Source organism: Ischnura elegans, chromosome 2 (assembly GCF_921293095.1).
Source record: "Ischnura elegans chromosome 2, ioIscEleg1.1, whole genome shotgun sequence".
In the NCBI taxonomy this organism is placed as follows: Eukaryota; Metazoa; Arthropoda; class Insecta; order Odonata; family Coenagrionidae; genus Ischnura; species Ischnura elegans.
In genome coordinates this window covers 121,558,537-121,585,572 of record NC_060247.1, presented here as the reverse complement: position 1 = coordinate 121,585,572, position 27,036 = coordinate 121,558,537, and the positions used below count along the sequence as shown (strand labels likewise).

At 38.8% G+C, this 27,036-nt stretch overlaps 1 protein-coding gene across 1 annotated transcript; it reads right to left on the bottom strand.

Moving 5' to 3' along the window:
* Nucleotides 1-5,446: 5,446 nt before the first annotated feature.
* On the bottom strand, nucleotides 5,447-21,134 carry LOC124154535 (brachyurin-like). The gene is made up of 7 exons (XM_046528336.1): nucleotides 21,027-21,134; nucleotides 20,304-20,394; nucleotides 14,191-14,347; nucleotides 13,434-13,600; nucleotides 12,589-12,678; nucleotides 6,889-7,025; nucleotides 5,447-5,685 (listed from the first exon to the last, which is right to left on the bottom strand). Exons 1-7 carry the CDS (start codon nucleotides 21,075-21,077, stop codon nucleotides 5,524-5,526), a joined length of 855 nt encoding a protein of 284 aa, XP_046384292.1. The 5' UTR covers nucleotides 21,078-21,134; the 3' UTR covers nucleotides 5,447-5,523.
* Between the last annotated feature and the right edge of the window lie 5,902 nt (nucleotides 21,135-27,036).

Here is a 27,036-nt window from a genome sequence, read left to right as displayed (position 1 = left end):
TGTTACCATGCCCGTAGTGAAATGTGTGTAGCTGTACCGACCAATGGGGTCTCCACCTTCGCACATATTAAGAAGAGCTGCTGCCCTCCCCCCCAGGTGATGAGAAGCATAATTATTGGAGGCCCCCAGTCTCCAAGTCATGACATCTTCACAGGTTTTGGTATCATTTAAATGGTCCACCTTTCCCAAGGATAGGCCAATACCCCCTCAGAACACAGTTTTTGTCCACGACTGCTTATTCGACGAGAGAACCCACTTATCTCGCAGCTAAACTCTAAATCTAGAGGTTGACCCACCATCTGCAACCTGGTGGACACACTCAATGGGTTTAAGCTCAGCCACGAGCAGTTCAATCTAACATTCAATACTTCTCCTTCATGGAGACTGAGAGCCTCCAGCTCTTGGGGATAAAGGTACACATACGCATGCTGTATCAGAGCATATTTTAACCCTTTAGCTGCAGGAATACACAATGCTGTAGTTGGGAAAAATTTAGGCGGTAGTCACCAAAAATTCCAAACAGCTGAACATGTATTATAATTCTGGCCGCAATTGAAATTTCAAACTCCAACTCTTATATTAGTTCCAAGTTGTGCCACGAGATAACTCTGAACAAGTTAATAATCATTTCCAATATTTCTTTCTGGCTTTTAAATTCCAGAATAGTCTCAAAATCCATTTTCAGGCATGCAATTTCGTAAAAATATTTAGCGGAGGGAGGGGAGGGGTTGAGGGGAAGTCTCTAGTAAGTGGTGCGGGACGTACCTCAGCGGTGCCGCGGTGCGTGGTGGCGCCCTGGGGGGGGATTGCATAACGACGGACGATATCTCCTAATAGGTTCGAAAATTTAATTTATTACATACCGGAAAACAAAATCTTACATTTTTAATCTTCCCTAGTGGACGAGCGTGTTCACAACTCGGAAATTTGTATCTCTCCTTCTATCTTCTATGGTATTCCGTCGGTTTCTATCATTACCTAGAGGATATGAATCATATCTCCGTGATCAGGGAATAGTGAAGCGATGGAAGTTAGCTACCTCTCACTTACACGTATAGCGTTCACCTTATCGCTGGTTTTCCACATTACAAATACATAACTATATAATGTATAGTACATTGTTGTGCCTGCACCGTACACTCATCCATCAGCCACCCTTACTAATGAACCATCACCTACTTATTCGAGCAGGCGAACAAATGGTGAACGGTTATCGATATCACTGGCGACAATGGAAGTTTCCGAGAATTTTCGAACGTTATCTGCGAGAGTTGTCTCATTCCCATGTCCACTCAAAGACTCGATTCACGAGACTCAAACTGGAGACTTTCAGTCTCCATTGTACACGAAGCTTTAGATTGATCACTGTCGTTGTCAGTCAGTCCTTTATCAATCACTATATTGACCCGCGATCGACCATTGACGATTGGATCATTTGGGTGAATGGTGAACGGTTATCGACATCACCGACTTTGCTCATCAATGCCAGTGAGCAAAAAAAGCGATCGGAATGCAGCTCAGCGGAATGGAGAGGAACCACTAGGAAAACATCGCTGCAAATTGTACAATTGTGATCACATCAGGCGGAAGTAATTCAAAGATTTGCACATCCATGTTTCCTTCTCCTTGTGCACAGTAGTGCTCGGCCGTCATGGTACGATTGATCATTTCATTTAAATGATAACCATGAAGTACAATACCAGAATCATCAGTAACACATTTTTGATTTCAAAACAGCCTGTGTAGTATGACAATAGACTGGATTGGCTACAGTAATTATCAATAGAAAGAAAAGTGTTTCACTTAGGAACAACGACACAGTCCTTACAAAATCTCTTAAATACATAAAATTCTTGTGCCACGGTTTTTTGTTTCCAAACTCCTCCGAAACGGCTGAAGCGATTCCTATGAAATTTTGTGTGCATGTTCAATATAACTGAGAATATGTTGTAAACTATTTTTCATTCCTCTCCAGGGCCTACGAGGCCCTGGAGAGGAATGAAAGTAATTTGCGGTGATTAAAGAAAACATCAAAAAAAGCTGAATTTTTATCGTTTTTGGTTTATTTCCCCTTGGACCGTCGGTATTGTTTATGTGTTTGATATCTCTTCTATCGATACAGTTTGCGATACCAGCGAAGCTTTAAATTATCCACCTGGGTTTTTGAATTAATTGGATTTTCCAGGCAGGCCATCGCACCGTTTACAACAAAGTTGGATCTCCAGTTAAATATGCTTCGTAATTTGAACCCACTACGGCTCTGCCATGGCACGCGTTAAGCCACTAAAATTTTTGAAAAACGTTGTCGATCATTTTGAATGATAAGTGCTAAGGAAAACATGCTTTACCACCACGAATTCCTAATATAATTTCGACAGATGTACCAATGGAATTCAAAAGGCTTCATTTTCCCAATAGATTGGCATACGCAATGACAGTCAAAAAGTCTCAAGGCCAAACGATATCTGTTTGCGGCTTTGATTTGGGTACACCGTGTTTTTCACATGGACAGTTATACGTGGCATACTCTCGCGTGGGCAAACCATCCAGTTTGTTTGTTTTGGCTTAAGATGAACTCACTGAAAATATTGTGCGCTCCATTGCACTAATAGTCTGAAAATGTATATTTTTTAACTGTTACAATGAAAGAAAAAATTGGTTGCGGTATCCAAAAGTTGGATCCCACATCCAATTTTAATGGTTGCTATGGCCTCATCTATTTAGTTGGATGAGGAAGCCATTTTAAATGGCTGTATAAGAGATGGTTGTGACAACCAACTCTTTGGATACCGCAGCCAGCGTCGTTGGGTCTTCTGTAAATCTATATTGGATGCCACAACCTTGCAAAATTGTTGCCGTAGCGTTTAATGAATGGGTAATATTTCAATGGATATTAATATTAATAGTGTCACCATTTGAAAGTAACATTATCCTTTCGTGGTATATTTCCGCCACTTCCGACGAACATTAGAGTTAGAAAATGCATTTTTTAAATAAAATATTTATTTCCAGTAAATTTTGGGGTTCATAATTTTCACTGCGACTTGTTACCTTGAAGACTTCCTCACCTCGGATCACTATCATGTGGAATTGAATGCCATAGATAATGCAAATAGGTTAAATGATATAAGAAAGCAGTGGTCTTTTATAAAACGTATTTATTAAAAAATGAAGCAACATTTTAAGAAGAAACAAACTTTCAGTTGAAAATTTTTTTTTACACAATATCTGAAGGCTGCATACAATTCTGCTGCTATAGTCCGGCATTCTCACATAAATTACTGGCTGAAAAGATTTTAAGTTTTCGACATTGATGGAGTTTACTATAATGGTTTCAAGAACTTCATAAACATCAAAAATTTGTCGAAATCCAAGGTGTACAAAGCTTCGTAGACGAAACACTCAATCATTTTCGTTGGAAATTATTCTGTCCACTTTTCCAAATTCAGGAAGGCTGAAATCGTCGAAACCAACTGCAACACATTTTCCACTTCGGTAACGAGTGAACTTCCTCTTCACCCAAGGCACCTCAAGGCAAGCTGACACAAACTCACGGGGAATTTTCCTATAAGTTCACAGTGTCCATCAACACCTCACAATCTTCCACTAAGGTACTGGAATAAGTATATAAAAAATTTACATAATTAAACTTGCCTTTATGATTATTCGTTATACTCTTTTGCAATTAGTTACCAACGTTTTACATGAAAAGGAAGCTACTTCCTACTCATAACTTAAGCTATTTATACAGTACATAAATCAGCCGTAACTTCTTGACATGTAAACATCAAGAATAGCTAGATCAGGAGAAAAATTATTTTAAAAATTCTGTGGTATGTTACACCTTGCAATATGGATACTATTGTTATAGGTCTATATGTCATCGATTTGAGTTCTAAATTTCGTGATACACAGCTCTACATTGCAGTTCATACGCATTGTAACGTTTGATATTATGTTTATGTTTTGATTTCTATTATTTATTTGATGTTTATGTTTGGATTGTTGCCAATGAGTCGTTGAAAAGAGAGAGGGAATTGTTGAGAGGGAAGCCATTTAAATATGACCTGGAAGGAAGGAGAGGAGAAAAAGAAATTGTGATATGAAATGAATAAAGAGGTCTCTGGAAAAAGCTAGTGTCTGCTTTTACACTTTGATATTATATGCATTTAGGTTAGTGTCCTTCGCATAATTAGTGCATAAGTATCTGCATTTATACTTGTACAGTGGAACTCAGGTTATCCGGTGTGCATGAAATTGCAATCCAATCCAATTGAAATTGAAATCTAATGGAAAACTACTTGAAACTTTTCATCAATGGATTAAATGAGAATACAAACATTTCATTCAGTAAAAGTGATGTTGTAATACACATGTATTAAGTTAAAATGCATTCATCTATTTAGTAACGAAATGTATAGTTCATATGTAGTCATTAAAATTGACCGGAAGTATTTTCGGAAAAACGTATGGGCTGAAAAATACAATATCCAACCTAAGGATAATATCAACCCCCAAGATAAAATCTTGAATGGTGAAATAAAATAAGAGTTACGCATAATAACGAAACACAATAGGCAAGCTTACCGGTAAATTTTTCCTGGAGAAGGTCCAGGCCCAAAGCATCAAGAAAATCCTTAGCTTGGTCATCTTCTCGTATTAAAGTGCTCTAAGATATAAGAAAAGTATTAAAATTGGCATTGAATGGCAATATTTTCTCACTTGCAAGAGCAAACTTAAAAGCTATTTACTTACCACAAAGCACGCCAAACATGTTCACTTACGAGTTGTTTCTTATAAGAACTGTTTGGGAGACCGTCGCTATAGTGATGACTGACGCACAAGCGATAATAGTCGCCTTATCCATCGAGTTGGCTGTGGGATCCAACTATTGGATGAGGGATATGTTCGAGATTGGTGTGGGGACCAACACTTGGACACTACAACCAAGTTATGATTGTCCAATTTAATTAGATATACCACCTAATCGCTTTGGCTGCCGTGTCTGTTGCAGTGGATACTGCATCCAACTTTCACTTATCCAATTAAAACTGGATGTCTCATCCAATCCTTTTTTTGAGTGCACATTTGACGTCAAGATATGAATAATTTTTATTTTCTTGAACTCATAAATAAAGACTGATTAGGGTCACATTGATTGCTATGGAAGAAAATTCACCAGCACCGGAAATCGAACCATTTACCTTTTATTTTTGACATCTAGCATCGTATGCCTCGGTAAAGTTGCTCCACCAATGAGGGAACCTGGACAGCGAAGTGGTGTGCGCTGTGGCCAGAAAAGCCGAACTGGGGATCCGAGCCATGCTAAGCTTAGCCGAACTATGAAAGTCGGTCTTTGGATCGATTCTCGGTCAAGGGAAATTTTCTCTAGAGGTATTACATATGGAATCAAATGGTAGGTTTGAAAAATACCAATTGCGAAAAGTCTGTGGAATATACAAAGCTTGTTTATTTCACTGAATCATACAGTTTCAACGTGTATAGCCTCAAACTTCATGTTATTCAGTTCACATGGCTTAGAATCCATTCTCTGTGGTAACTTACTCTCGTGTAACCATCTGGTCCAACGTCACATCCCTTCGCGTTCCCAAATGATAATAATCCAATCAAAAGATTGGGACCTTCTCTGTTGAAATCCTTATAAAGTGGTCCACCACCATCACCCTAAAGTAGAAAGGAAAAAAAATTCTATCTGAGAAGGAAAAATATTTCAAATGTACACAAAAAATAAAACAGATCCTTTTATTGTTTCATTACATGCCCTTAAAACGTAAATATTTAAAAATAATTGTCTCCTATATATCTGTGTAAATAAAAAAGCGAAGTAATGTTCTGGTTTGACAATTTTAAAATATCATCATCAATTGCCCTTCGCTGGCAGGTCCCAAACACCAAAGTGGTGTCCACCTCATTCTGTCTGAGACCTCCATTGTGGTTTCCCTATAGCTTCTTCATTACCTTAATGCGACTGCTATCTTCAGCCTTCTTCCTCCTCTTTTCTTTTCTCTTTCCACTTTTCCCTCGATTGCTGTATTTAAAATCCCCTTCCCTCTTAAAATATGCCAGATCCAATTGCTCTTTCTCTTCATTACAGTTTTTAATAATGTCCTTTCCTCTCCAACTCTCCCCAGCACCTTCTTATTCCTCACTTCAGGGACCCACTTCACTCTCTCTCATATTTTCCACACCAACATTTCAAAAGCGTTGTTCCTTTTCCTATCTCTTCTTCCCAAGGTCCGCGTTTAACATCCATATAACGCAACACTCAACTCGTAGCATTTCACTATTATCTTCCTCGTCCCTAAATTCATACTGCTACATAGTACCTTCTTCTCTTCTTATTAAATGCTATCTTTACCATAGCTATTCTCGTCTTTATCTCTCTCACTCCTCCAGTCTTCAGTCGGCACGCTTCCTAAATATCTATCTTCCTTCTGACTTACTGTATCTTTTCCTCATTGATCACAGCATTCACGTTTCCGCCATCATTTACTCTCATAACTTTCGTGTCCACATCATTTTATTTCATTCCTTCCTCTGAATCGTATTATTCTTTGAAGTGCCCGTTTGTAGTCGGCAAGAATCCCCATGTCCTCGGACAACCTGATGAATTTTATCTCATGTCCTCCTATCACTATCCCTTTTTAACTTTTCATGGTTTTGATGACCATCTCCTCTATATATTAAATAGGGTGGGTGAAAGGCAGCAGCCCTGCATTACCCCCCTGCCCAGAAATATATTAAAATATATAAAAACAAAAAAATGGAAGGATCTCTCTAAGACTTTCCTACCTTGTAAGGTAGGCTTTACTGCAATTACATTTTTATTCCATTGCAAAATTTTGAAGGTAAAATTGATGTTCTTACATCGCATCCTCCTTGACCCGAATCACCGCGTGTGCAAATAATGCCGTCTGTAATACTGCTTCCGTAGACACTTCTGCAATCATCATTGGATATTACAGTCACAGGAGCATACTGCAGTACCTCAGATTCTGATCCACCTATAAAATATAATTTAATCACTTTACATTCAAACTGAATATCTTAATTCTATTTATTATCATTCGTTACCGATGCAGGAAATCAGGGTGCATTTAATATGAATTCGCTAAGCTTAAAGGTGGAGGACTACTTGGATGGTTGTAATGTCGCATTCTTTAGTACTGATTAGCGTGGCTAACTGGCGGTAATGAACTGCTGCCGAAACTATTGTCGCTCAATATGTCCGTTACTCCGCTATGATATACATGTTCCCCTGAAAAATATATTTACTCCATTGTTGTAGATTTTTCCATGAAATTTAAGCTTTAGAAACAATTTTTATGTTCGAAATTTAATGTATTCTTATTGCTGATAGCTCGCTCTAGTTCCTGAATAATTTACTCATCTAACGAAATTAACCTTACATTCGAAAAAGGTATAAAAAAATTATATTGTGTATTTTTTAATTAGTATTTCCAATTTACTCTCCTTCTAGCTCTATAAATTTTTTCACGCGTTTTTACAACAATTTTAAGCCGTCAAAAAAGTAGAGCTTTTAGAAAGCCTCAAAATAGGCAATAATTTGGGTAATGACCTCTTCTTTAGACATAAAACTTTGCCTGTAAGCTATTTATTCAAATTTTGAAATAGTAAAAAGTTATTGGAGATAAAATGTAGTAAATGCGCTGAATTTTTTAATGATTGAAACTTTAATTCCGTAATTTTGGCTATTGTAACTAAACAGATGAAACCGTACATTGTCTTGCTGAAGAAAGAACGTTTTCTGCTCCAAATAAGGACGCTTTTCTTGATTTCTGTCATTAACCGGTCCAATAGCAATTTATAATACTGTTTTTGTTATCGTTTTTTCCTTTACCCCGTAATCGATGTGGATTATTCTGCATGCATCACAAAATATCGTTACCATGACCCTAACGGCCCATTTCACCATTTTCGCCTGTTTCGGAGCACTTTCATCTTAAAAATTACATTTTTCACCGGTTATTTTGTCTTTGAAGTGTAGGGATGAGCCCATACTTCATCAAAAGTTGTGTATCGACGCGGAAAATCCTGAGGATTGCGGCTGAAAGGCGCCAAAACAGCCTCAGCGTTGACGACACGATTTCATTTATTCTACACTGTGACCAGTGGCGTAACTAGGAAAATTCTTTGGGGGAGATAAGAGGGCTTTATGGGGGATGAGAGGGCTTTAGGGGGGTGAGTGGGGTTAGTGGGGGTTACTACCCGCAGGAAACGGGGAGTTCGAGAAAATATTTGAAAAAAAATGCCTGAAAATGCATTTTACATTATTTTGGCACTTAAATTTTAACTTTAAGCAGGTGCAGATTTTATAAATCAAATCCAGACAAGATTTTGGAATATTTTTTTGATTTCTCTAAGGCTTTGGGGTGGGGGGAAATATCCCCTCTTTCCCCCCCCCACCCCATAGTTACGCCACTGACTGTGGCCAAATGTGGCAGCGATCTTGACGAGGTTTTTTTCACACCAAAATTATCGTGCAAAATTAAAGAAATTGCGCACTGCGATAAGCCTGTGGTCTTACATATTAACGCACTTCGTTTCGTCTATCACTGCCTTCGATTCGTTTTTCAGCCGCAAGACCTTATTTTAAAGGGCACAGCCGGATAAAGAGGGTGAAAAGTCCCCCCTCCGGGATTTTTCCCGTACTTGGGGTATGCAATTTAGGATCAAATTGGGCAAACCTCCCCACATTTCCAACCTGCTAGAGGCCCACCAGGGCCGGCTAGATCGAAAATACGATTTTCACTCTTTTTTTAATATCTCGGTCAAAAAGGCATATTTTTTTATGTTGTTTGCGGCAGTTGAAACCTTATTTAATGGAGCAGATTTCCAATTGTTTTCAAGAACTTTGAGCGGAACAAGATGATATTGCGTTCATTTGAAAATTTCTAACGCATGTTTTTATAAAATATGTTTGCGAGGGCCAAAAAGAAAAAACGTTTTATGGAGGTGTTTTTTAAAACCTTTCGGCTGACGTATTGAAAAAATAATTTTTAGGTGGTGGAACATCGCAAAAAAATGCGATTGAAAATAGGCGATTTTGGCCATTTGCCTCAATGCTCTGGCCCTCCATAACACCCCTTTTGATATATTATAGTATTATACCGATTAAGGCGCCCTCCACAGGATCAGAATTGTATGTATACTGGTTCCGAAAATGGCTTCTCTGCCCTTGAAAACACCCGAGTATGCTAAAAAGAATTTCCCGGCCTACTACCCCCTCCGTCACTCCTTTCAAACGTTAGAATTGGTTTGATTTTACCGTAATAAACGCACCATGATAATTTATTGAACTTCCTCAATATCCTCCTTATCAGATATAAATTTATTGAAATTACTTCACCTATGCTAAACCATTGGGATTTAATCATAAGTTAATTATAGCTGTTTGCTGAAATAAAAAAAAATAATGGGTTTCAACTTTTTTCCAGTTGGCATACAAATAAAAAAAATCTAACAGTATGTTGCTATATGAGCGCAACACCGTATTCTTCTATTTCCATTACCACAATCACAGCAATATGTCAATATGCTGCCTCATACGATGCCATTTGCTGTAAGTATATTCTAAATAAAAATTACCTACCCGTCTTAATTTAGCCACGAATCACAATTGATTCAATTCTTAAGTCGTTAACTGAGCTCGCTTGCCTTTCAACTTCGGCATCAGCACACTGAACTCTAAATCATCTTCTAAATATGACACAACATCCCGAAAGCCTCTATCCAGAATCCAAAATGTCACACTTTTTCATGAAACTTTTCATTGGATATGCCGATTGCAAGATTGATTTTAGAGAATCGGCATCATTTTTGATTGGCCAAAAAAGGTCCGGGCATATGAAGCATAATCCATCAAGGGTAAAAATAGGGAATGGTTACAAAGGGGAACTAGTACTGTTCATGTGTCCGGTTTGAAGCTTGAGCAGAAAAACTATCAGCCCTTGACTAACTGACCTAACATCCGAATTTCTCGTCGACGTTACTCAATTACTTGGTCCCAAGGCAAACCAGTAAAAGTTCGCGGACAATCAGTTGTCTGGAAAATTCAAGTCACAATGTTTCACCGTCAAACTGCGGTTAGATAAATATGCCACTTTGTCCACAAATAGACTAATTTTAGATACATGCAAGGAAATAATCATGCAATAGATACGGAAAGTGGTTAGTGATTAGTTAGTGAAAGGTAAAAACCGCTTATCATGTAGATAATCCTTACACACCACATTTTTGAAAGGAATGATCAACCTTCTTTCACCTGCAATCTAGCTTCTACGGTAACAGGATGGAGGTAATTTGTAGCGGTATATCCACAAATGAGACAGCATTTGTGCGTAGATACAACGCGGGGAAAACTCAAATCGAGCTCATTTTCTTAATCTATATTGTGGAATTCCGGCGGTTTTTGGAGGCCCTGAAACCATTTTCGGCACCAGTACACATACAATTCTGTTCCTGTGGTGGGCGCCTTAATCGGTAGAATACTATAATATATAAAAAGGGGTGTTATGGAGGGCAAGAGCATAGAGCCAAATGGCCAAAAGTGCATATTTTTAATCGCATTTTTTCGCGATGTTCCACCCCAACCAAAATTAACCCAAAGAGTTGCAACACAAACATAGATGTGCGATAAACTTAATGCAACCTGCAGGGCTATTCAGTAACTCTTTACGCGGTCGCGAAGACGAAAGATTCCGTTTTACGTGGTTACGCCGCGTAAACATTCGAAGACGCGTAATTTGCTATTCAGAAGGCTTCACGAAAACATTTTCGTGCCTTCCCCTCCGCGGTAGTGGGGAAGTCGAAGATACCCGAAGTTTTCCTGCAATACGTCACTGCGAGCCAATCAGAGAAAATCGGCATGCAATTGTCCTCGACAAACAAAAATAGAGCGAGATTCAGCTGGTAAATGCAATGCTATTATGAATTATAACGTTGATTAATGAAAAGTATGTTGTACACTTTTAAATATAAGTGAGAGCTCAACGTGTATATTAATGTTGAAGGTGAGTGCGTTGGAAATATGTATGCGATTAACCACCTAAGATTACAGTGAGTAATTGGGATAAAAACTTGTAAATGAGAGGAATTTGGCGTTATTATGCATTTGCTTATGCCAGATTTTAGGTATGCCTTTGCTTTGATGGACCCATTTTAATGATAATACAAGTATTTGAATTGAAGTAGTCAGTTTCGTCATATCGTTTATCGCAGAATTGGCCGGATAATTAGTTATAGGCAATGAAAATAGTAATGTAAACAGTCCTCATGAGTGTGGTAAAATGTTTTGAAAATTATTATCAACCGCAAGCAGGGGCGGATCCAGGATTTTTTTCTGGGAGGGGCACAAGCAAGGCTTTATCCAGGATTTTGTTCTGGGAGGGGCACAAGGATACCTCGTAATACAAAACGAACGCAATGATAATGGGACCGTATTAAAAATCTTGCATATTTTTGAGGGTCTGGGGGGGGCACGTGCCCCCGTGCCCCCCCCCCCCCTGGATCCGCCTATGACCGCAAGCGATGTCCTAAAAATAGTTTGCTTAATTATTGGAAGACTGTAGATAAGAAAGGATAACTTTACGGGATAAGAGCTGGTAACAGGGTGCTAAGAAGACGGAAAATAAGGTGAAGAACTAAACCCCTCAAAATAGATAAAAATAAGAATCTATTTACAACGGACTGCCTATCGTTACGTTGCAACCCTGACTTCAATGTTCACAATTTGTATCCTGGCATTAACATTTAAGAGTTATGGTACTGACGAAATGCGTCTCAACATTTGTCGCTAACGTATATAAGTACACTTAACTTTTTAGAATAGAAGTGACATTAAGTTCATATTTTTATTGAATAAATTCAAATTCTTCATTTTGTAGTGGTTTCAATTTAAGAGATACCTTGGGAATTTTTAAATTATGTACAAAGTCAAGTGAAGGAGTTTATACCTCATAATTTTGGATTCTTAAAAACCAATCACGCTATAATATTATATAGGTAGCAAATTTGCAGCAACTAAAGTCATCAGCACACCTAAAAATATCACTTTCTTACTACCGTTCCTAAGAAAAAGGAAGCACAGCCTGAATGGGTTGACTGAGCCTAACTGAGTTTTCGTTGACAACTCTCGTCGCGTAAACTGAAGCACGAAACTTACGTGGCGGAATGTTCGAAATGGCTTACAGAATAGCAACAATGTGATTTTCGCGATCCCGTCACGAAATCTTTCGTCTTCGCGACCGCGTAAACAGTTACTGAATAGCCCTGCTGGTTTTGATTTCCTTTTCAGAGTTAACTCTTTCACGAACGAGTGTTTGATCATCGCACGAAATCCTCTTTTATCTATTTTTAAAAACAAATTAAAGTTGTTCACTGCAATCGGGAAGAGCAATGAAAGTATGGATACGGTTGACACTTTAACAATTGACTTGTCACGTATGCTGCTTTCTGGTTGACAATATTTTTTTACACTAAGAGAGCAATTTCTCTGAGATTCTAAGGACTATTGAACGACCCTCGTAGAACGAGGAATAGACTTACCCGCATAAGAAGAACCCCATCCACTAAGCCACGCTGGTTCGTTGACGTATGTATCGTCATTTGTTGGAAGCAGAGCCGGAGAAATGTAGTCTGGAAAGAGATGAAAATTTTTTGAATGGTAAAGTTCCTTTCATCAACTAACGGTTGAAAACTATCTTGCGACAACGTTCCATACCACGGGATTTAGCATATGACGAATGATACGACGAATAATAATCGTGAACTAGTTTCGATGCATTCATACATATAACAGTAAAGTTTGAGTCAATATTAAAGTGGACATATACTACATCCTTTGCATATTTCGTATTACGTCGTCGTTTTCCTTAAAATCTCGCCTCAAATTGTTGATTTCATATGTAATTATTATTTAAATGGCTCACAATTACACAATTGTTGTCTTTAAACTTAAGATACCTTTATAGTAGATAATTGCATAGAGTAGGTGTTAATTTGTATAGTTAAGAAAAAGCGAGTATTTTGGAAATCACACATATATAAGAATTACTCAGTTTTCGGAGTTATCTACTTCTTATACATACCATTAAAGCGGAGTTTCTCTGACAGCTTCAGAAAGGCAATATCATTGGATAGTTCTCTGAATCATATCCTCCGTGGATAATGAGATAATTTACTCAAATAAATTGCTGTGAGGAAAAATTCCCCTGGATCGGGAATCGAACCACTGACCTTTGTCTTTCCGGGCTACGCTGTCCAGGTTCCTGAACTAGTTAGTCCGATGACCCTCGGTACAATTGCAATGGGATCTCAGGAACCTGGTTTGCGTAAATAAATCTCTCAGCTTTCGTAGTTATTAACTTTATAAAGTTACTACTTATACATACCATTAAAATGGAGTTGCTGTGACAGCTTCAGCAAGGCAATATCATTGGCTACTGCGTTTGGATCGAATCCATCGTGAATAATGGCCTCTACAGATTGTACAACAACTCGCGAGCTCTCATCCCCGCGAAGCTTTACAACGCCCGCGTAGATGGTGAACAGCTTCCCCCTGAAAAATTCACAAGTGAAATAAAATTTTCAAATGAAATCGCTGCCATGAATTCCAAATTTATAGAAAGCAATATCCTCACTGAATGCAGTAAAAAAATCGAATTTACACGATAATTTTGTGCTACTCTGAAACTCGTATTTGGTTTGATACAATCTGTTTATAAGTTTTTTCTTATCTCGTATATACCCTGCCTTGGAATTGTTATCTGTGAGCGTACACGTCAAATAAGTAAAAAATACCATTTAAGTGGAACTCCTCTGACAGCTTCAGTAAGGCAATGTGATTGGTTAAATGGTCAGGATTGTTTTTTATATGGCCTAGTGGTCTTTCTTCATTTTTTGAGTGCCACAGTTTCATCTAAATTTGCGATTATCTCACTTACCTACGAAAACTGGGGCTATCGTCAAACTTTAAGTCATTCGTATGTATTCTATATAATACTGTAAGATATATGAGGAGTTATAGCAACGCTGCCTGGTAAATTATCTCCAAGGTTAGAATTGCCTCTACGGCAAAATCGATGCTACTACGGGAATCAACCCTTTTCAAGTAATTTCTTCTTGACATTTTCACAAAATTCGACTCACCCTACTGCACATTGAGCCGCTGTTACCACATATGAAGGATGAATGATTACGCCTCCACAGAATACTGACGCATCAGAGTCCACAGAAACCTGGAATGGAATTTGCCCCAATGTAGCTGTAAAACCACCAGCAATCTTTGGCTGGGCTTTTTCGTGCCCTGAAATATGATAATACACATATTAGAATGCTGATAGCAAAGGCACAATTTTTAATCAGTGTGTATGAATATATACTCATAGTTATACTATTGGTTAGTAAACCACGTTGATTTTGGACATTTGGATTTTTTTGATTTTGTAAGTGCTAAAATGTTCTACCGTGTAAATTAACTGGATAAATAAGTTTCAGGCAGGGGAAAAAGTAAACAATAATGGAAAATGAATTGCGTACCCTGTTTTTTCATTTTTATTCTAAGAGCTAATTATGATACCCGGCTAAAAGTAGCCAATCCGTATCAATATTACACGCGTGTTTTCCTTCCCAAAACTATAAATAGCATCTTTCCTGGATATTTAAAAAAAAAACAAATTAAAATACAACGATTTTCCCCAAAATGCCGTTATTACAATAACAACAGCAGTCTCGCGTTGAGCGATACTTGGGGGCCAATGCTGAAAACTATGAAGTCATCGGAGGCCGAAAATCGGCGCCATCCAATAGGAAGACCCTTACGCAAGGATAAAATAATAAATAAAATGGGCACTCTCAACCGGTAGGAAACCCGAAAAATGTCGAGAGAAATCCCGAGAAATCTATTTCACCTAAATTATTTATCTAAATTGATGGCCTTCTGAATGAACTCTCTCCTTAGACGAAACCAGCCCCAAACTTCCTAGCTGTTGTCTTGCCTATCACTTGCACTTATCAAAATATGTAGGAAGCGATGAGTGACATTTTAAGAACAAGGCTGTCAGGAAACAATAAAACTCTACTAGTTCCATTATAATTTATTCACAATCGACGGGTTTCACCTTCTGGCCAGAAGTTGATACGCTGTATAGAAACCGGTCATTAAGGAGTTCCATCAAGTAACGCCTCAAAACATTGCATTTATTAGATCAAGGAATCAAGATGAATGGAGAATAAATAGCCATGCTATGATTCGCAGACATTGGACTATGTACAGTACTCCATGAATAAAACTGAATAAGTGTTTCAGGAATACAATGCGAAAAAGAACAAAGCACTGAGAGAACAGGTTTGGATGTTACACCCTAAACCCTTTTTGGCGGGGAGGTTTGTATGCGCCATCAAGAATGATACGATGTGAGAACTAAAATATTGGATGTGAGAACCAAAGGCAAAGATTGTCCAACCGAACACGTCTTGCCAATGCCCTTTGGATGGGAGACGCAAAGTTATAGTTGGTGCAATTTGCCAGTTTTGGTATGAAATCTTAATCATTCCCAGTAGCCTTCCGCGGAGATTATGATGATATTTAGTGATTTTTCCGGGTATTATTCCGCGTGTATCCATTTTGTAAGACAATATTTCGCCAACGTTCCAGTTTGGCTTCCTCAGGTCCACTGAAGTGTCGATGCTCACGCATTAAGTGATGCGCCGCAGGCGCGTTCCCGCTGTCCCGGCGAAACCAGTTCACCCTAACCAGCCAGATAATATTTGTACGATTTTTTTGCGCATTTGTTTATTTTGTGGGTGTATTGTTTTGTTTCAAATATTCATATTAATTTTAGGATATTATATATATTTTTTTAAATTCGTTAAATTGACAATATGTTTGATTACGTTTGGAATAAAGTTTACATTGGAGTATTAATATATTTACAATTTGGCAATAGTATTAATGATACATTATATTTATTATTTTAATATTTATTTTCCATTATTCGTTTCTTTGAATAATATGTATTTTTTGATTGATTACATGTTTTTTTTATTCTTTTGATGTACATATTTCTTTTTTTTGATATAATTTTTTTGTTATTGCTATTATTTTTTTTCCATTCTTTTTAAGTATTTTATTATTTTTTAAATCATTTTTGTATGCTTTATTTTCATTTTTTATCATTTCTTTTTTGATCGTTTTTTCATTTGTTTTTTTAAACATTTTTTTACGTTAATTTTTATTTGAACACTTTGTACTAGGAAATAGACAATTGTAATACCTTCTTACATTGAGACATTTATAATACCTTTTAACGATAGTGACTATATCTACAAGAAAGGAAGACATAGGATATACTCATAGCCGAGTTATTTGTTGAGGCAGTTTGTATGTTGTGGGGATTGCTGGATCATAATCCCATATGTCTGTGAGTGATGTGTTTTGGGTTGCCCCGAGCCTGGACTTGAAGTTGTTTGCTAGTTTAGAAATAAACTGATTTACGTTGGGAAGCTTGCGTGTTGTCAGCACGTCTGCTATTTGGACAAATCTGGTTAGGTTAAGGAGTAGGCGTAGGGATTTGCTTTTGGAATATTTCCAATTTACGTCTTATAGTTTGCGATAGTGCAAATATCTCGCAGCCGTATAGAAGGGTGGGTCTAATGGTGGATGTGTACAGTTTGACTCTGCTGTTGTGGGAGAAAGGTGAGGTTTTGGAGCATAGTGCGGCAATTGCCTGTCTAACTCCTACAGCCTTGCCGGTACAGTAGCGTAAGTGAGGTTTGTAGGACAGCTTTTCGTCTAGCAGAGCTCCTAGGAATTTGTGGGTGGGCGCTCTTGGTATTCGAGTTTTGTTTATGAAGGGTGATGTCTGTGGTGTAAATTTGCGTCTTTGTGAAAAGTTTATATGTGTACTTTTGGTGGCGTTGATTTTTATTTTCCATGTATTTGTCCATTTGTTGATGAGTCTTTAAGTGAGTGTTGAGTTTGTTTATGTTGGTGTCTCCCCGCCGTGACGTCGCTGCTATAGCGGTGTCATCAGCGTACATGTGTAGTGAAGTGTTTGATGTGTGTGGCATGTCGTTTACGTATAGTGTGTATAGCAGCGGACTAAGTATCGATCCTTGCGGAACACCTGCCTCCATTGGCCTTAGGGATGAATGAGGTTTGGTTTCGGCGACTAAGAATTGCCTTTTGAGAAGGTATTAATGAATATAATGTCAGGAAGGGGGAATTTTAGTTGATTGAGTTTGAATAGAAGGCCTTTATGTAGAAAGTTATTCATTATATACACCCCGTTTGCCGCCTTTTTTGTGGAGGTATGCCCTGATTGGTCAGGATCTTTGAAGACCCTTTTCCACGTGCTGTCGAGATTGTAGCCGCCTTCACGGTTTAAGTTCTTTGTTGTTTTGGCGATTTCAACTGCCTCCCTTATTATTCTCGGGTAGTAGCGGCCTTCTTTGTTCAATAGAGTCGCGTTGTCAAAGTCAATATTGTGTGTCGGTCCACTCCATTGGTGTTCCGCCACCGCTGACTGGGTGAAATTTCTATTTTTTACGGCCCTTCTGTGCTCTTGGACTCGGCATTTCAGTGCTCGTGATGTTTGGCCGATGTAGGAATCACCGCAGCTGCATTTAATCTGGTATACTCCTCCACAATGTCTTTAGGGTGGTGTTCTTTCGTGTTGACGAGGATATTCGACATCTTGGTGACGCATTTGAATCTGGTCATGATGTTGTGTTACTGGAGGGCTCTCGCGATCTTTTCCGTGGTACCGGCGACGTAAGGTAGGATAGCGTGAGCTCTCGACTTTTCTGTAGTAGGGCTCTCTTCATTAATCCTTTTCGGGGGCCATCAGCGACTGCTTACGTTCCATTTCGTGGAAAATCTTCAAGATATTTTCTCATCGGAAGCTGTTCATCTGGAAAGTTTCCATTAAATGTCGCTTTTCTTTTTCGATGGAGGCAGCGTCTAAGAGGGAGCATGCTCGGTGGAACAATGTTTTAATTACTCCGAATTTCTGTTGTGGGTGGTGATGGGAGTCTGCATGGAGATATCGGTCCGTGCGGGTCTTTTTACGAAAAACGGAGTGCCCCCAAGTCCCATCTCCTTTCTTCTCGACCAGTACGTCTAGAAAAGGTAGGCGGTTGTCCGTTTCCGTCTCCATGGTAAATGTTATGGCAGCATTTTGTGCTTTCAGGTGGTGCAAGAACTTCTGAAGTTCATCTTTTCCGTGGGGCCATATCACAAATGTGTCATCTACGTACCTCACACAGAGTTTTAGCTTTTTGTTGAAGGACTGCAAGGCTTTCCGTTCAAAATCTTCCATGAAAAGATTGGCGATTACCGGGGAGAGTGGGGACCCTATTGCAGCACCATTTATTTGCCTGTAAAATCTTCCGTTCCACGTGAAGTAGGAGTTTCTCAGGAAAAATTCCACCATCTTTGGGATGTCTTCTGGCAGGCCGTCACTTGTGAATGTCTTGATTATCTCCACGGCTTCACCAATTGGGATGTTTGTGAAGAGAGATACTACATCGAAACTTACTAAAATATCATCCTTGCTTATTTTGGCCTTTTTTATAATCTCAATGAAGTGAGCGGATTTCTTCACATGCGTAGACGTCTGACCGGAGAACGGTAAGAGTTGATGGGCCAAATATTAGGCGAGTTTATGAGATGGAGTGTCTATTGCACTCACTATGGGTCGTAGAGGGACACCTTGTAACATTTGAAGTTTTTATCGTGGATATCACGAGAGCACGTGCCGCATCACGCTTAAAGGTTTGAAATTTTGGTATTTTTGGGTGTTTTCCGGACATAAATGAAGATGATGTCATTCTCGGATTATTATATCCCTTTTTTGTCTTCTACAACGACTTGTTAGACCACTCCAGAGTATCACCTCAAATTTCTTTCATTTCGGTCCTTTGGTTCCCGAGATATCGCACCGAGAGTGAACGCGCGCCACCCCAGTCAGACAATTTGGGTGGCTTGCGGGTTGCATATCTCGATATTTGTTGATTATTCTCACCCGTCGTTAAAGCATAAAATTCTCTAGATAAACGTTAGACTTCGGCAATATAGCCTTGAATGCTATATTTATCTCTATTTATAGCCAAAATGGAATTAATAGCAGTGATTTGTTCTTCAAATCTAAATTTTGATTATTGAAAATGATACTGCTGAAAGAGGAGTTAAATTGATAAAGGAGTTTTATAAAATTCTTACGGTGGGCAGCAGTTACGTGGGAAACGAAAAGGAAGTAAAAGTTCATGGAAAAGTCCTCAGAGGAATACCTTGGGACAAGTATCTATAGGACCAGTGGCGCAGCGAGGGGGGATTTTGGGGGATAACCCCCTCCCCCACCCCAGAGCTAAGAAAATTTTTAAGTTTAATACATTTCACTTAATTGGATTAATATTACTTATAGAAAAGTGTAAATATCAATAAAAAAATATCCCTCAGAAGGCCGTAAAACTTACCATTTTTAACCATTTATCTGAAAAATTTTCTAGAGGAGGGTCTCAGCACCACCCGCTTACCCTGGCGAGTATTCCACACCCTCAGACACCCCAGTGTTTTGCGCCTGAAATCCCCCTAGCCTTAATTCCTAGCTGCGCCCCTGTATAGGACAGATATCTACCGATTCGATCGATATATTTTTCTTCCTTATAGGAAAATCTACTAGAATTGGTAGAATATATAGCGTATTGCTTGGTTTCGCTAATAGTAGGGCCCGCCCGCCTTTGTGACGGTGCGGGACTCCTCGTCCCCGCCCTTCCTCCCCCGTCCTTTCCCTGGAGGTATCGTCGGGCTCTCATCGCGGCGATGCCTCCAATCCTTTTTTCCTTTCTGTCCTCCCCCCTTCTGGGCGCAGAGGTGAAAAGCTCGCGCTTATAGACCCTGCCCTAGGAGTGTAACCCGCGAGCCCGCCCCAAGGGTTTCGTTCCACTTGTATAGGACAGATCAAGAAGGATACGATTACCTTAGGGAGGTAAGATAACTAACTTGATATAGTAAGGAATGGAGGTTTGCTCTTAACCAATGTTTGGTTTGCAATACCATTTATGAATACAGCCTTGCTTCCTGAAAATTCGTGCTGCATGTCACCTAATAAATAAATAAATACCTTTTAAAGCTATTTTCCTCTAAGTTCAATACTGAAGGTTTTACGATTATCAGAATTCAAACGCACATTTCACCACGATTGGTGCAAGGTTTGAGGTATTATGGGGGATGAAATATAAAATTATAAAGTAGGCTTTACCATGCTCCAGTCCCCTCAACCGGATGTTTTTCTTTGCGTATACCGCTTCCGATTGTCTGTCGATAGAACGAAGTCGTTGAACGTCAAATGCCTGTGAAGAGAATATCAAATCCCTTTTTAGACGCTTATAAATGTGGCATCGAAGTCTTTGGAGTTGAATATAATGTATGCATCGAGGCAGGATTTGGTGAAAATTCTTATAATTGTTATTACACGACATAGACAAAATTATCCTCTGCATTTATTAAACGATTTACAAATTTAGTTTCATTATTCAAGTATTGACTATGCTATGTTAGAAAACAAAAAGCGTCGTTAGTAAAATAAATTGATTGGAAAAGAATGTTAGTATTTCATATAAAAAACGTTTATGATAGATTTTTCTATTATATATTCAAGTCTTCTGCTCTGTGCATATTTGTATCCATTTGTTGGTCCAACAAGGACAAAGGAAAACTTGTGTCCATTTGCAGATGATTTACATTGACTATTTGCTGGCCTAGATTGAAAGTTAACTCGATCAACCAGTAATTGGCGAAAATGGATGGAAGAATTATCGTTGCTAGCAAATTCTAGGCAGCAAATCTATTTTCCTTTGCAGTATCAGGTAAGGGTTTAGCTGGGATTCAAAAACATAATAAAGATCGTCTGGTTCTGCAAATAATATTTTGACATAAAATTCAATGAACACTATTATAAGAAGAAGGAAAATGTGGTAAATACCTGTACATGGGCACAGATGATCAAGACAACAGCTACTAACAAGGTTTTCATGTCTGAAGTAGAACTATCACTGTGAGTTCACCAAATACGAATAAGGAATGAGGAGTAAGACAAATTATTTACATATATATATATATATATATACGAAAATTTACCCAGATAATTATCTACGGAAATTGCAAAACTTCGAACGGTATCTTAAAACTCAGTAATCACGCGATCGAAGATTACATTTTGGTGGAGGTATTTCACGAATTAATTCTCATTAAGTACTCTGTTTATCTGCTTTTCATGGGTCCCATTGTAATTGAGATATAAATAATTAATCAAATCGATCTTAATCATGATAATTAGATTAATCCAGTGTCACATTTGGTAAAAAATATGGTCGTACCCGCAAAGACTATAGATAGCCGCGTGAATTTGTTTTTTTTTTTTTAGCATTGATAAATTCAGTTTTTCTTGAGTGCTTCATATAAGCAAATTTTAAGTATAAAAATTGCGAAACGCCGAATTGTATCTTGAAACTCTGTTATCAGGAATTCGAAGACTATATTTTGCTAATTATATATTTCGGGGATTACTTCCCTGGAATTAATATGTCTATCTGATGTCAGCGGTTGCCATGTCATTGTATTTGAGATTATAGCTGATCAATCGGTTTCCTTTGAGATAACGATATTAATCCAATACATCATTTGGTAAAAGTATGAATGCACTCGAAATTATTTAAGAGATTTTACTTGTTATGAATTATAAATGAAAGAATTGCAAAACACCGGATGGTACTTTGAACCTCAGTTATCTAGCATTCGAAGATTATATTTTGGTGAAAAGTTTTCACGGATTAATTATCTTCAAGTAAACTGTTAATCAACTTTTCATGGTTCCCATGGTAATTGAGATTATATATCATTAACAAAATCCCTCGTCAAGATAATAATATCAATCCCATATCACATTTGGTGAAAAATACAGTTGTACTCACAGTGACCTTTGGTAGCCCTACCAGTAACCCTTTATTATTATTTTGTTTATATATATTAATTAATTCATTTTTTCTCGAGGGTTTCCTATTTTTAAATTGTTAGTATAAAAATTGAAAACCTCCCTACGATAACTTGAACCTCTGTTACATGGAGTTTGAAGGCTGTATTTTTATAGAAAAATTTTGGGTATGAATTCTCTGTAATTAAATTACCTATTTGATTTCAGGCTGACAATGTATTTGAGATTGTAACTCTTCAATCAGTTTTCTTGAAGATGTAAATATTAATCCTTATATTATTTGGTTAAAAAATGAACGTGCTCGCAAAGAATAAAGACAGACTCATGACAGCAGTGCCCCTCATCAGGGTAGAGCGAATTTCGTTTGTCTATTATTGATTTATTCGGTTTATTTTAGAGTTTTCTCGCTGCAACTTATAATGTATGAATCGGAAAACGCCGGACGGTTCCTTGAAACTCAGTTATCAAGTTTTCGAGGATTACATTTTGGAAAATGATTTCGGAAATTGGACCATTTTAATTAAAAAATATGGGAGCTTATCAACACTGTGGGTAGATCGCTTGGTTTCGTATCGAGGAGTCCCGGGTTCAAATCCAAGTTGAAGCCTGCGGATACCCCCAAACAAAATCCTCGAAGTGCGAGTTGGCCGGTGCGATCGCGGTGAATTCTACCCTCACTTTTCCTGAACAACCTTAAGGTTGAATCACCGAGTAAATGTATTAAAATATTTACCCGATTTTCGCGGTTGCCATTGTATTTGAGACCATAACTCATCAACCAAAGCCTTCTTCAAGATATTAATATAAATCCAATGTCAGCTTTGGTACATTACTCGCCAATAATTATGACAGCCTCAGCTGTACCCCTTATTAGAATAGTGCTGATTTTGCTTGTTTGAAATTAAGTAAATCAGTTTTTATCGATAGCTCCCTTGCGGTAAGTACTTTATCCAATGCTTGTAGTTTTGAAATGCAGGCGGCGGTATATCTTGCATATAAGAATCTATATGAGAGTCTGTATTTGAAAATTTATTGGCAAAAGTGAAATATTACAAACGGTCGAAAACAAACTGTTCTGCAAAAAAAATAGTTCAAAAAATGCCTGGCTACAATTTAGGGCGTTTCTGGCTAATTTTGGGTCGCTAAATCCGAAAATGACCTCCGTTTTTTTCTATCACCCTCCATTTTTACGCAACCCCTAAATTGGAGAAAACAACCCCTTATCTAAACTTATCGCTTTTCAAGGGACTTTTAATAATGTTATCTGCTTCTGATTGGTAAAAACTGACGTTTAAAGGCTATCTGGGTTAAAGAGAGACAAACTTCACTGGGGTTGAAAAGATTTAGGGGGTGGAAATTGAAAAAAAAAATCAATTAAATTAATTGAAATAACAATTTTTCTTCGTTTTTTATGACATATGATGTGGTAGCTAGTGGAAAAGGTTTTAAGGTATGAATACAGAGTTCACCCCCCTATTTTGTAAAGGAGTAATATAACATAAAATGTAAGAGGGAAGTGGTATAAATTTCTTCCAAAAATATCTGAACACAAATCAGATTTGTCAAAATATAATTGTAACAGCATTTGGGGGCTCCTGAATTGACTTCGTTGTCCTCCTTACTTTTAGAGTAAGAGCTGAGAACTTTCCATTATATACATTGGATAACGTTGGGAAGTACATTTTAAATACATAGGGAAAAATCAGGAAATACACTGTAAAAGTTAATCACCACATGTTTTGACACGCTTGGACACGTTTTGACGTGTCTTCATGTGCCTTGGCAGTCGCACTTGATGATGTTCATCAATAATTAAACCAGTGGTCTATTCAGTACGTCACACTCTTTCCTGCGTAGACTAAAGGAAAGTGATGACTGCAATTGTGCGAAAATCTTATGAACTTTATTTCGGGTGTAAAATTGGTGACCAAGACAAATCGTAGGCCCCCTAAATTCTGTTGCAGTTGTTGTCATAGAAGTCTTTGTGAATGGCTAATCTGGGGAAATCGTTCCCTAAATTTCGGAGTGCCAATGGTTTGAGTTGAACCCACTTGCCATTAAACGAATTGCTATTTTTGCGAAACCGACACTATGGGTTAAAAAAAACAATCCTGAAATCATTTATCTGAATTTACCGTCAGCAATTCGCCTAGTCATCGAGATGAATATTACAGCCCAATGTAGACATGATGTAGAAGATTCTTGATGAAGAACTTGATATAGAAGAACCCCAGACTAGTCAAAAAGGGCACCTCATACCATAACACGAGGACCTAAGTGATCTAATACAAGATTTAGACTTACCATAGGGTAAAGCACAACTTCTAAGCTCGCATTTGCAGCAATGGAATCTTTTGGCCGATAGTGTGAATGTTTCTTACTACAGAGGCAGACAGTCAACCCTCACTCAATTTTTTTCAACGGATGATGAAAATGATGATCTGATTTTCTGCACTGATATTGAAGGATTGGTGAGGGAGTTAGCGATCCAGAGCAATGAAGGCTATTTATCGACTCGTCGAAGACAAGTTTAATAATTGTTTTACTGAACAACGGCCACGATTTACCTTCGCTTCCTGTTGGATATGCCACTGTTTTAAAGGAAACCCATATTTACAGATTTTTGTGGCAGCTCTTTATACCACCTCCTAAACCCCCTCTTATACCCCCCTAAACGGAGGTCATTTTTGGATTCAGCGACCCAAAATTAGCCAGAAACACCCTAAATCGTAGCCAGGCATTTTTTGAACTATTTTTTTTGTAGAACAGTGTAATGAAGGTGCGCACAATCCTCTTTGATGAACACTCCTCATTTAAACTCAAATTATATTTCCACTTTAAGCTATCTCACTTGATTGGTGTTTGGTAATAATCGAGAGAGAGGCCGCTAGGTGTCGGCCTATGACACAACAGCGCCCAGGGTATAGAGGAGGAACTGATTGTTGAGTTGTATTGTCGTGTGGGCAACGGAGTACGTGACAGTACGGTGTTGTGCGTGGTGTGACGTACTCCGTTGCCTACACGAAAATACAACTCAACAATCAGTTCCTCCTCTATACCCTGGGCACTCTTGTGTCATAGGGCGACACCTAGCAGCCTCACTCTCGATTACTACCAAACATATTGGTTGCTAGAAGTCCCTTGTCTCCATTGGCTCCCTCTGTAGCTTCACCGGTGCCTAAAACCACAGGGGCTGTCAGCAGAGCTGTCACATTTGCATGTGGATTGTAAGGGCACTTGGCTGTCCCATCCACCCACTCCAGTACATGGCCCACGCGATCCATCTCTCGCCACGAGCATCGTGGTGAGTAAGCATTGGTTCCGCATGCAAAGAGCAGTTGTCGTCCTGTACCACCCGCCACCAGGATGCGCACGAAGTTGTGTCAGTCTGCTTCGGACTGTCCCTTGGTCATGCACAGCGAAACCTTCTGATCTGGTGCCTTCCACGATGCCACCTCTAAAGGCCTCAGTCCATCCAGGCTCAGACGAACTAAAGTGTCCCTGGCGCCGACAATCAGCTGCCTCCGGTTGAGATCGAAGAGAAGTTCCTTGTACGACGTCATCTTCGGGTCGAAATACACTTGCGCGCCAGCGAGGACATCTCGGTGTGAGATGTGTCTGAAGTCCCGTTCTCCGCCGTCCGACGAATCTCCGACAATAGCAGCCTCCACCGCGTACGGATAGAGTACGTTCCTCAGCAAGATGAAGGTGCAGAGAAAGAGCAGAGGTGCCGCTCCCAGCACCCGACCGGAGAACAGATCCATTATATGCTGCTCGTCCTCACATGTCTGACAAAATATCCTTCAGCGACACCTTCCGGCCTCTCTCTCGATTATTACCAAACATACATACCAAAAAATGTCTCGGCCAATATAATTTCACGAAAATATGAAATTTAAAAATTCGCCCCAAAATAATAGATAAAAAAATGGACTGTATTTTGAATGGGAATAGGAGAGAGAGAGAGAGAGAACGTCCACCTACCTTCCGCTGCTCTGCCTTCTCCCCTCTCCCCCGATGAGTTCGGCTCGCGGTCCGCGTCACACCACGCACAACACCGTACTGTCACGTACTCCCTTGCCCACACGACAATACAACTCAACAATCAGTTCCTCCTCTATACCCTGGGCGCTCTTGTGTCATAGGCCGACACCTAGCGGCCTCTCTCTCTCTCGATTATTACTAAACAATTGGCGCTTAGATATTATAAATAAATTTTCACCCGTCAATGTACACACGTTGTCCTGTGGAGCACCTTGCAAATGCCTAGCAAAGGCGTCATCCCCTCAAATATTTCATAAACTAACCACGTCATCATATTTTTTCAATCCTAAGACAGTGAAATCATTCATTTCTCCCCATTTGACGCTAGTGCTTCTACAAATATTTCGTGCTTTCCCGGTGAATATATTTGGTGAAATGTTCTCGGGATCACCACCGGGTCAGGAACTGCGTAACTGCCGACGTTTCGATGTCCGACTCGGCCATCGTCAACAGGGCTGTGAGTCACATCGGTCGTAGTTACTTGAAACTAACCACAGGCTTCCATGAAATATTGCTTACCAATATGCTATAACCGTGCTGAACCTTATCTAAAGCTCAAAATATGATGCTATATCTTGTTGACCTATTCTTATCTTGCTATTTTGTCTAACATTTCCTATAAAATCGAGAACATTTCCGAAAATCTTATGTTTTATGGTACAAGGGGATAAAATGAGAGAACTCTTCGGGAGTTATCTGCAGCTAATGCCACCACCGGACCCGGTTTTAGATATTTTTCTAGTGCAAGCGGACAACATTCCGGCGCCCTCCCCCCCTCGTAAATAACCTGAGAGGTAGTAGGGATTCTCTCTGGATACGTTTTAAAATGAATTCAAATGCTTTAGGAATAAGTATCGACTTAAATATCGGCGTTAATTTATACGTGATTGCTCTCATATGTTAAATGTGATATTTTTAGAGCCTAAAAACAAATTATATATGTATAAGCATTCAGAGT

Excerpts from the sequence above, each read along its gene's own strand:
- LOC124154535 (XM_046528336.1), bottom strand. The coding sequence starts at position 21,077 with ATGAAAACCTTGTTAGTAGCTGTTGTCTTGATCATCTGTGCCCATGTA. Across the intron at positions 13,601-14,190 it reads GCGGCTCAATGTGCAGTAGG|GGGGAAGCTGTTCACCATCT; the intron begins GTGAGTCGAATT and ends TGAATTTTTCAG. Across the intron at positions 5,686-6,888 it reads CGGGTCAAGGAGGATGCGAT|GGTGATGGTGGTGGACCACT; the intron begins GTAAGAACATCA and ends TTTCTACTTTAG.